The following is a 12,298-nucleotide window of genomic DNA, read 5'->3' as shown; positions in this document are numbered from 1 at the left end:
AATACTGTGCAATTAATTCAATAGAGATCCCCATTTGAGATGTATGAGATTTCAAGACGTTTAATAACCAGAATATATCATAAAATTACCTTTTACTGCTTGCTTTACAAAGTAATTCTGTAGACATTGCCCAAGCCTAGTATACAGGTACATTTTATGTTTCAGATATCAAAGTTTACAATAGAATAAAGCTTATTTGGGTATTAAAAAAATACTACAAAATTAGTTTCACATTCATTGTATATAAAGCAGCTCCAGACTTTATTCTGGATGGCATCACAAATGTGAGTCTTACATCTCTGGTTTGTGGCTTTGGGAGAAAGTAGTTCATGTTCACAAATATCAGAGGTGGGAGTAAGTTACACATGTGCAAGTCACAAGCAAGTCTCATGTCTTAACCTTAAAGGCTCAAGTAAGTCTTAAATCACTGTAACTTAGAATCAAGTAAGCCAAGTCAAGTCAGTGCTAAATGTCAAGCAAGAAAAGTCAATTAAGTCACAAGTCAGTCACCATGAAAGAAGCACTTAAAACACGAGAGAAAAGGGTACAATGGCAAGCCATGTCATGAGAGAACTGCACATATTAGTTAGTCTCTACAACTAGGGATGGCTATGATTAGGATTCATAAATACAGCTATTTATGGTTCAGTTCATACCTTGTTTTTTGTAGTTGTTTTGTTTTTGGGGGGATTAAATCAACTACAATTTTGAATGTCAACATAAAACTAAAGAACATCATGCAGGTTGATTAACTTTATAAATTAACTTCACATTAATTAACTATTTGAACAACAATAAATAATCTGATCTAAAATGTTTTCCAGGATCTAGGGTTCATAATTTTGTATTTTATGCAGTATTAATGTGTGTGGATGTGTTGTATGACTTCTGCCATTCTGCCACCAGGTTGTGCCTTTGAGTAAGGTGAGAGTTTTGAAGCAGAAGTAGTAGAAGAAGAGGAACTTCCTCCAGTTGCAGTAGTTAGCACAAAGCTAGTGGGTTTTAACAGCTGCAAAAATATGCTGATGGACTGTAAGCTACACATATTGCTTTGTTGTGGTTGTAAAGTGTGCAGATGAAAGAAACTGCAAGTTATACTACAGCCTGAGTCTCTGTCTGCAACACATGAGTACTTTGGTATATTTACTCGCCAAATGGAAAATCTACCTGCATTTGGCGCTTGCACAACGAAACATAGTATTCTATCTGATGATTACTTTTTTCTGCTGTGGATTGTGTAGACTAATACATCCATTCATTTAGAACACTGAAATTGTTCAAACATCAAGCATCATAAAGGAAAAATACCAACTTGTTTGCCTGAACGATTGCATTTGTCACACAGTTGATTAAAGAGAAAGAGACCATTCTGCTGTGGTTGAGTTACATTGATTTTGAAACTCTGTCATAAAAAGCTGTCAATTCATAAGCTGTCTTGTCTGAATCAGAAACGGCCTGGTAATATTAAGCTTGAGAGAAAATCAGCGCAGGTATGAGTAAATGCTTTCAATAAGCTTTGAGCTCAATCCTGTCTTGCATTGTTTTCTAGGTCTTGCTAGACACTGTCTTCAAAGCCTGGGTTGCACACACTTCACTAGACCTGCATGCTAAAAAAAGCCTCAAATTCATAGGACAGATTGAAAGCCAACCATTTCCTTTCAGAATTCCAACAATGGCTGTGATCCTCTGCAATGAGCCTCAGCAAGCCTTGTCCTGAGAATACAAAAGCAGAAAATATGTATCATGCTCTTAAAAGTACCTGCACACCAACAGGTGTCAACGTTGTTGCCTGTATTTTTTTCAATGTACACACAATGGCAACTTTGCTTCCGACCCTCACAGCAGCGGCAGAGGGGAGCCATGAGGCTGCCGTTCTTAAGGAGTGCAGTTTGCCACTTGAGCAGAAATTGAGCATGATCAAACTTTGCCTCTTTTAGTGCAGGGACATTAAGAGTTTAAGACTGTCTGAAATTAAGGTTGGGGCCAGAACAAGCTGTTCTTTAAATGTGATCAACAAAATCTTAAAACCATTTGTAAAACTGACTGGTATCCTGTGTTGGGATGCTTAATTTGGAGTGATGTAGTAGTCTCTACATTTGGAACCAGTTAAAACTCTGGTGCAGTATTTTGCACAGGCTTTAGGCAAGAGAGTGATTTTCAGTTTTTGACTTGCAATATAATGATTGAATTATGCAGAATATACAGGTTAAAATAAAAAACAAACAACAAATATGCACATTATATATAAAATAACGTGATTAAATCTCTATCATCAATACAGTGAAAATTCTCTAAATTACTGATCATCTAGCCTATGAGTAGAAACTAAAATCTTGGTGCAGATGTCCAAATTAGGTTAACATAATTATGTATAGATTTCTTTATTGTGAATATATAATTTATTTACAAAGCAGTCAAAGTATGTATATCCATGCTTCACTGACGCCCAGGGTTGGGAAAACATAGACTTGAAGCTTAAACCAACAGAGCAGCAGAAAAGCAGGTCCATCTCCCGTGCAGCATACGCGCTATGGCTGTCACTTTGAATTAATTCACAGTGCTATGGAATTCATTCAAATTATATAGAACATTAGCATTATGTAATTTATGGGCAAAAAATAGGGCGAGGTTGTGTAGCTGCTGGTGCTCTGATTCTTTAGCCTCGCTTGGGTGAGAAGCTAACAGGTGACTCCATTTGTTGTTGTGGTAACGTTACTGTAAAGTAGTTGCTTCATACAAAGTCGGCAACCAGCCTTATCTTTATCAATAATTTTGCCATTGATAGAGTAAAATCCAAAATGCTTACACACAGCGCTTCTGAGGTGTGTTAGTGTTGACATGATCCAAGTTTCCTCCAGTTGTCATCACGCTCTCTCTACCTAGCCCTACGTCATGCAATAGTTCCAGCGTGACAGTGCGGTTTAGCCACTGATCTATATAATGAGTGAGCTAGTGCACACACCTGGTAAACAGATAGTAGGCCTGGGTCATGCAGTGCAGCGCCCAGAAGCAGTTCCTTAAGCTCCACTTGGCTCTCCCCTGGCTGAGAACGCCCTCCTGCAGGGTGGTGAGGCTGGGTATGACCATGGGGATGTTGAGGCCCAGAACCTTCCAATAACCATGCAGGCTGTATGTGAAGGCTGTGCCTGGGAAAACCATGCCAGCGATGCAAAACAACTCAAGAAGAGGCTGGGGGATGCAAAGTTCAAATAATTATCATGATTAAAATATTTACTTTATCAATAAATTTGTGACACATTGATATACTAACATTACATTAAAACATACATATTTTGAGGTGTTCTATTTTTTTCTAAGTGTATTAAAACTGTATATCTAACCACAACTATGGATTGTTTCAGCTTCTGCCGTCTGGTAAACTGTACCACAGCCTCAAAGCCCTGACCAGCAGGCTCCGAGACAGGTTTTTCCACCAGACAACCAGGCCTATGAAAAATGAACACTAATTGCCTGTCTGCACAGTACACACACACACACACACACACACACACACACACACACACACACACACACTTACACAGCACTTTACACACACCACACTCATTTCACTACCACAAAGTAAATCTTACTGCATTGTGTTTCATTGTATGTTCTTCAAACCAACACTAACTTAGTCGGTAGACAGCAGGTTACTGGTAACGTATTTACTAGCAGTAAATAGGAGCAGCTGGGCGGTCTGATGTTTCTTTAATAAATAATATTAGTAACTTATCAAGCTAACTGGCTAAACTTATTAACACTAGCATACTAGCTGTCACTTAAAGTCTTTCTCGGGTCACAACTTGCCACAGCCTTTTATTTAATGTTTGCAGGACAGAATAGGAGCTGAAACATGTAAATGGTCAACTGACAAATGTAATTTATTTAACGTTACTATGACTGATGTGAGATTCTGATTCAAGGCTAACATTAATAGCTTCATTTGGACTGGCATAACGCTATGTTATCTGAAGACAGTTGCTTGTAATTACTTTAAAATAAGGTTTATCTGAAGTAATGATTATTGAAATTATGTTTTTTGTATGGATAATTCTATGAATTTACAAAAGAATACTGTATAAAACAAGCCTGCATTTAAATTAGGTAATTTTAAAGCAAGTGTTTTTATGGCATTTATGGCTTTTTTTTAATGGCATTTACACTTAATGTAGAAAAAACAAAAAAAACTGTAAAATAATAGGCTACAGTAAATTTCTGTGAAATAACTTTTTTTTTTACAGTGTGGTTTCATATTTAACAATGTGTTTTTTTTAAAAGCTTATTTTATTATCCATTGTGTCAAATCTTCATCTGAAAAGTAACTAAAGCTGTCAAATAAGTGTAGTGGAGGAGGAAGTACAATATTTCCCTCTGAAATGTAGTGGAGTGGAAGTATAAAGTAGCATCAAATGGAAATACTCAAGTACAAGTACCCCAGAATTATACTCATGTACAATACTTGAGTAAATGTACTTCCACTGATGACTGTCTGTCACTGTGGATAATCTTTCTCTGCTGTGTTCAGTCAGTTGACTTGAAAGCTGCTGTGGAGGCAAACAGAGTTTAGTTTCTGTGGGTGGAGGAAGGCGTGGTTGTTGAAACAGTTTGGATTCAGCCATAGACAGACTGGCATGTTCACGTCTCTGACCGCTTTCAAGCACATGATCTTGTTCTACTTTGGCTCTACATTGGACCAATCACGTCTCTGGTCTTCCTCTGATTGGATGAAACTGGTCTTCAGTGTTTCACTTCCCTCTCTGAGCTCAGTAACCATGATGACAGACAAGCATCACTGATGAACCATGGCAACAGACAGGTTTCACTACTAAAGATAAAAAGTTTCAAGCTGAAAGCTCCTATTTAAGTTTAATAAATATACTCAAACATCATTTTCAAAGAACTCAATGTTACGCATTATAGTCTTTAATACTTTTTTTTAATTAAACATTTTCAGCTTAATACCAAACTAATAAAAAATAGTGTGTGTTTGTCCTCCCCTACACAGGCTCAACTTATGAAACATGAAAACAGATGGACTTCACTACTGCAGCAAAATGCTTTTTCCAATTTACAACACTGTTACAACATGATGTTGAACCAGCTACAGTGATATTATGGTATTCACTGTTATAATGATTGAGTGAAACACATGAAATGTTTCCAAATAATAGACTCACTAAATAAATGCCTTGTAGATTTCATCAGATGAAACTATATAATCATTATGTTAAAATAATCAAGAATATTTTATTTCATAGAGTCTTGAAACATAACTTTATTCAAAGGACAGAAGACGTTCTGAAAGATAATCTCTGCAATCATCAAACCAAATCTATGTTAAAAATATCAGTACTCTGGTAAATTGATTGATCCTTTTAGAAACAGCATCATCAGAGTAATCCGAGTCCCTGTTGGAGTCAGTCAGAGCATTTCCATAGAGAGCCACTTTGCATCAGCAGCACCATGCTCCAGTGCTCTGGGAGAGTTTATAGTCCTGAGAGTTGAACACTGGATGACTGACAGCTGTCCTTCATCACAACAGAAGCCACAGAAATCCTCCTCATCAAAAAACATGACTTTGATCTCCGTCCTCATCTGGACTCTCCTCTGCTTCACTCAGGGTGAGGAAAATCATTTTTTCTGTCATGTGAAAATCATTTGGAGTGTAGCTGAGTTTCACCATCTCATGTCCAGTGTTTCTTCTCTCTCCTCAGGGTCTGTTGGACAAAATATTGTCTTGACTCAACCAGCAGCCAAATCAGTGGAGCTTGGTCAAACTGTTTCTATTGACTGTAAAGCTAATACACAAGTATATCACTACTCTGGTTCACAATACTGGCTGGCCTGGTATCATCGGAAAATTGGAGAAAATCCTAAACCTCTGATCTACAGAACATCAGAGAGATTTTCAGGAATCTCGTCCAGATTCAGTGGAAGTGGAGCAGGGAATGGAGTTGACTTCACTCTGACCATCAGTGGAGTTCAGGCTGAAGATTCAGGAATTTATTACTGTCACGGTCTCCACTATCCCAACAGTCAGTGGTTGATCACACAGTGAAAAAGCCTCATACAAAAACCTCCCTCAGTCAGACTGAACAGAAACTGAGCTGACTTCTGCAGCTGGGAGCAACTGCATAGACTGATACAGTTCACTGAACACACACACAAGCAGTTATTTTACAAGTCTATCCAGATCATTCACTCTATCTTTAATCATTTGAAGTTATCACTACAAATATAATAACAAATGTTTATGAGACAGGGATGACTTGTTTCTTCACTACTCTTTAGATGTTGATTGGACCCCTGGTTTCTTCCATGAACAAATGCATCAGCATTTCAGGTATCATTTCATTCACACCATCAAAAAGATCAGCTTGTATGCAGATGACATCCGACTAAACATCACAAAATCTCTGTCTTCCCTTCTTTATGTTACTAATCAGATTAGAAGAGGTTTTCTCCAACTAGTTTCACTCCTATTTTAAATGGTCAGCATATCTTTTACATCATTTGGTAGCCTCATTTTACCAAACTGAGATAAAATAGTTACACTTGAAACATGTCCACGTTTTAAAAGATATTGCAGATCAATAATGTTGGAATCATTTTTCCTGATGTCTGACGTGATAAACAACTACAAAACTCTTCATGTCTTAATCAGTTTCTCATTTGCTACAAAAGCTGCAATTCCACCTTCAGACTGGATTTCTTAAAAGTGTATTCAACAGATTTCAATGAGGAAACACCTGCATTTATCTGTAAACCTTTAGTGAATTTGGGGCCTTTCACATCACTAATTACACAGTCTGTACTTTAGAAAAAAGAAAATACTAACCATGGTAAAAAAAGAGAAAAAAACAACTGAAAACAATTCTTTAAAATAAGCCTCAAAATTCCTCCATTATAGGATTCACATCAGTCTTTTAACTGCTTGGTGGAGATCAAATTAAGTTCTCTCCCACAGATTTTCACTCCTTTATGTTATGGATGATGTAAATGTTGAGTTCTCCCAGCAGTGAGGAGGAAACAGCATGATATGTTGAGGACAGCTACAGTTCACTGACTCTGTGTGTTTGCATATCTGTCCTGCCTCTCTGCTCCCAGCCGTTAAGAGGCCAGTATTGGTCAGTGGCTGGCCAGACCTTTCACAGCCACTGACACGCCGCCGGCAGCACAATGATGATGCCACTGACTCTACTGCTGGCCACCCTGGGGCTCCTTGTTCAGAGTGAGACTCTCTTGTGAAAACTTTGCTTCAGGATGCAACCAGGTTCACCACAATGATGTTCTGCTGTGATGGAGAAACACTGAAACAAGCAGCATTTACCTTCTTCCATCTATTCTCCATGTTAAAGAAATGATACTCTTCTGTTTTCATGTTGATCATCTTTCTCCAAGCTGGATTTGTCTCAATAACCCTTCTCCTCTTTTTCATGTTTTCCAGGTTCATCAGGACAAATCACTGTGACTCAGTCTCCTGGATCTCGGTCTGTTGTTCCAGGACAGACTGTTTCCATCAGATGTAAAACCAGTTCAAGTGTTTACAATTATGGTAATAATAAGGGCTACCTTCACTGGTACCTTCAGAAATCTGGAGAAGCAACTAAACTCCTGATTTATTATGGTACAACCCGTCAGTCTGGAGTTTCAGATCGTTTTAGTGGAAGTGGATACAACACTGACTTCACTTTGACCATCAGTGGAGTTCAGGCTGAAGATTCAGGAGTTTATTACTGTCAGCAGAGTTACAGCAGACCGTTCACACAGTGATACAACGTCGTACAAAAACCTCCCTCAGCTGAAGAGGAACTGATCTGACAGCTGCACTCAAACTTAAACAACAGAGGTTTTAATAACTTACTTTGAACATTTTAATACTAAATATTCTGTGTTTAAACAAACAAGTTATATTTTTAAGACTTTCATTGAAACATTGTATGAAACATTTGGCTGAACATCAAATCTAACCTCTGTTGAAGTAAATTTCAATTCTTTAATAAGTTAAATCTACTGACTACAACACATGAACACTAAAATTATAAATATTATTTATTTATACGATCTCTTTTATAGAAACTCAATCTTACTCATGTTTCAAAATGAATTACAGAATATAATCTTGATAAAATCTAATAATTTGTGTTGTAATATTATGAATAATTTCATTCGACATATTTTAGTCATTTTATTATTAGTATTTATTTAGTATTTATGATTAAAACCAAAAAGGATTTCATAGAATATGTAATTAATATTTAATTCTTTCTTTTTTTCATCTCTTTCTTTTGTCTTTGTGTTTGAGCTCTTCAGCAGAAGCAGTTTTTAAAAATCTGAAGGGTTAAAATGTCAGATCACACTTGTTTTATATCTCTTTATGCAGATGATATCCTGATTTTTATTTCAGATTTGAAAAATATATTTGAAAATTTGGATTGTATAAAAACATGTAGATGTATGTTTCTTTATATAAATCTAAAACAATATTATAGTCTGTACATTAACACACTTTGGTAAGCAGAAATGATTGGATGTGTTTTCACTGAGACAACTATAGATTTTGTGACAAAAGTCTATTAATACAGACAAATCTGAAGTGACTCCAGCAAAGCATCTTCCACAAATATGATGATATTGCTGTAAAATATGAGAACAAATTATGGACTTACTACCACCATGACTGTGTAGCATTAATCACATAATATCTAAGAGTGTTGTCTGAGTGTAAATACTTTCCTAATATACAGTATATGAATCAATACATTATGTGATCTTACATTTTCCTTCTGAAGTCTTCACAGAGCAGTTGAAACATTTATAAGTTTTTATCAGGATTTAACACCATTACTGTTACCATTAAGAGAAAATAATTAAGACACTTTTATAATAATAAACATGAAAACAAGTGATTTGATGAACAGATCTTTATTGTCTGGAAATACTGAAATTATATTGAAACATTACAACAAGCAAGTAAATATTGTTACTGAAACATGTGAAATAAAAGAGAGAGATAGTTGCAGAGATCAGAGTGAGAGCAGTAGCAGAGTAAAAGCAGTAGCAGTGAGTCAGGTCAGGACTGGGAACACTGGTCTCTCCTCAGTGTCTCTGAGACTGGAGTCTGGGAGCCCTGGGTGGCCTCACAGGTCACAGAGCCCACCTTCCTCCACTGGTCTGCAGGGAGCCACAGGGTGCTGCTCCAGCTGTAGCGGCCGTCCTTCTGCAGCACCCCGGGACTCCTGCTCTGCTCCAAGCTGCTGCTGCTGCTGCCGTCCACCTTCCAGGCCAGACTCCAGTCTGAGGGGAAGCCATTGTTGGCCAGACACATGAGCGTGGCCTTCCCCTGCTGCAGCTCCTCGCTGGAGGGGGGCAGCACCGTCAGGGTGGGACGGACATCACCTAGGAGACACCAATCACATTAGAGGACAGGGACCACACAGCTGTCAATCGAACACCAGACACTTGGACACCTTTACTGTGTGAGAGTGGATTTTCCCCTTTAAGGAGTTTCTGTCAGATGTTTTTTCTGCTCCACCAGTCACTCACTCACACATTGTTTCACTTCCCTTTAAGAAACCTCTCATGCAGATCAGCACAGAAAGAGTCCTCATATGACTCTTTACTGCATTTTATTTTACACTATTTACTGAAAATAAGGACATAGAGTTTGAATATATATATTATAAATTGATTTTGAACATATTTACTTTCAAAACTATTAAAAGAGCAACAGTTAATCAGATTCAGTGTTAAAGGACATTATGAGCAAAAACTAAGAGACAGCCGTAATATACACAACATGTTGAGACATATTAAAGAAACAAATATCTTTCAGAACAAAGAAATATTTGAAACTGAGGTTAAAAGACAATTTTAGACACTTTAAATGATGAGATGCAGCATTTTTTTGTTATAATCGCCCACGTTGTTCAGAATAGTTTTAAATCAACGTTCACTCAAAATTGAGACTTAAAGGTTAAAATTTGAAAAAATGTTTAAAAGTAGGATTGTTGTTGTTTAATCTTTCTGCTGTTCACATTTAACAAACTAACTGGAACATGTAAAGAAAAGTTCAGTAAAGCTGCTTTGAGTTCAACTTCAAGGTTAAAGAGGAGAAATGAACAATAAAATTGAGACTTTAAAGTGTTTTACATCAGCTCAGTGGAAACTTATATCGACTACAAATGTTCAGACACAGAAATTATAAACTTAACTGATGATTCGATATTTAATATTTGAGCAGAAACTTACTTCCAACATCCAGTCTGGTTCCTCCACCAAAAGTCCTCCACAGTGATACAAACTGACTGAGTCGTCGTACAAAAACCTCTCACTGTAGAGAGACACGGCTCTCTGACTTTGTCACATTAAACTAAAACTACAAGTCCTCAAATTTCAGCCTGAATCTAAAACTACATGATTACATGATTTCTACTGTGGACCAAACACTTAGAATATATTGATTCATCATTTAAACTTCAAAAACAAACAAAACTCTTATTTTTGTTGCTGGTGGACAACTGTTGGTCAAAAATTAGAAGTGAAAATGTAAAATCAGAAATTTCAATTTCTAGAGAGAACATATGTGCAAAAACCTAAATATCACTCAGGATTTAATAAAATACTTTTAAAGTTTAACTTACTTCCAACATCCAGTCTGGTTCCTCCACCAAAAGTCCACCACAGTGATACAAACTGACTGAGTCGTCGTACAAAAACCTCTCACTGTAGAGAGACACGGCTCTCTGACTTTGAACACAACAAACTCTACAAAAATAGCCTCAGTCTGTGAAACACAGCTGGATGATGTGAAAATATATAACAGTAGGCCAATAATTTATATTCTTATTGTAAAATTAATCATTTTGTTTCATGTTTACTGTATTTTAAATTATGTCTTGAATTAAAACTGAGTGTTGTAGATCTAAAATGAATCAAAACAGACATTTCTGAAAACAATCTGTTCACAGAACATAAATGAAACACAGAAAAAGATCAGTGACACATAATTAATCAATATTCTGGTAAATGTATTGATCCATTGATTAAGCAGCATCATCAGAGTAATCCAAGTCCCTGTTGGAGTCAGTCAGAGCATTTCCATAGAGAGCCACTTTGCATCAGCAGCACCATGCTCCAGTGCTCTGGCAGAGTTTATAGTCCTGAGAGTTGAACACTGGATGACTGACAGCTGTCCTTCATCACAACAGAAGCCACAGAAATCCTCCTCATCAAAAACATGACTTTGATCTCCGTCCTCATCTGGACTCTCCTCTGCTGCTGCTTCACAGGTAAAGTCCAGAGAATCAAACTCCTCTCCTCTATGAACATCCGTCCCTCTGAAATGAAGCCGACAAAACCATCAAAACCATCAAAACCATGACGCTGCTTTATGTTTTTGTCTCTGTATCCTCAGAGTCCAGAGGCCAGGTCACAGTGACTCAGCCTGCAGCAGTGAGATCTGCTCTGGGAGGATCCGTCTCCATCAGCTGTAAAACTAATCCACAGGTGGAAATAGGAAGCAGTAGCCGTAAAGATCTTTTATACTGGTACCACCAGAGAGATGTAGAAGCTCCTAAACCACTAATTTACAGGGTTAATGAGCGAGCACCAGGGATTCCAGATCGTTTTTCAGGCAGTGGATCAAAAACTGACTTCACTCTGACCATCAGTGGAGTTCAGGCTGAAGATTCAGGAGTTTATTACTGTCAGAGTCGTCACAATATCAACAGTCAGTATGTGTTCACACAGTGAAAAAGTGTCGTACAAAAACCTCCCTCAGTCAGACTGAACAGAAACTGAACTGACTGCTGCAGCTGGAAGCTACTGCAGAGACTGATACAGTTCACTGAACACACACACACACACACACACACACACACACACACACACACACACACACACGATAAGAAAGTCATGTTTGTACTTCTATCTTACTGAGGACATTAATTGAAATAATGCATTCTTCTCCCCCTTAACCTCAACTTAACCATCGCAACCAACAGCCTAACCCTAACTCTTTCACTACACTGAAAAAACTGTTCTTTTAAGATCCATATTTCCATTTGAGGACATAAACTGTGGTTCTTTCAGCAAAGGACACTTTTAATAACAGACAAAGAACAATACCTTATCAGTACTTCACTCCTGTTATTTATCATCCCTGCATCACTCATCTGTGGACATTACCCAGACTGACAAATCTACAAATCTAAGCTCAAGCAGTTTACATTCATACAACAATCAATGAGACATGATTTATACTGTAGCAACAGAGGCAGGAATTAGATTTTAACAA

At 37.4% G+C, this 12,298-nt stretch overlaps 2 gene segments (V, D, J or C); one reads left to right on the top strand and one right to left on the bottom strand.

Annotated features, from left to right (window-relative positions):
- The first annotated feature begins 7,139 nt into the window (after positions 1 to 7,139).
- Positions 7,140 to 7,773, top strand: LOC122970101. The segment is given in 2 exon segments: positions 7,140 to 7,231; positions 7,448 to 7,773. Coding segments are annotated over 2 exon segments (378 nt in total).
- A 1,136-nt stretch (positions 7,774 to 8,909) lies between these two features.
- On the bottom strand, positions 8,910 to 10,701 carry LOC122970131. The segment is given in 2 exon segments: positions 8,910 to 9,399; positions 10,644 to 10,701. A coding segment is annotated over 1 exon segment (255 nt).
- Positions 10,702 to 12,298: the final 1,597 nt, after the last annotated feature.

This window comes from Thunnus albacares, chromosome 19, assembly GCF_914725855.1.
Source record: "Thunnus albacares chromosome 19, fThuAlb1.1, whole genome shotgun sequence".
NCBI classification, from domain to species: domain Eukaryota; kingdom Metazoa; phylum Chordata; class Actinopteri; order Scombriformes; family Scombridae; genus Thunnus; species Thunnus albacares.
Note: the sequence above shows the minus strand (reverse complement) of the source record. Positions and strands in the feature narration are given on the sequence as shown.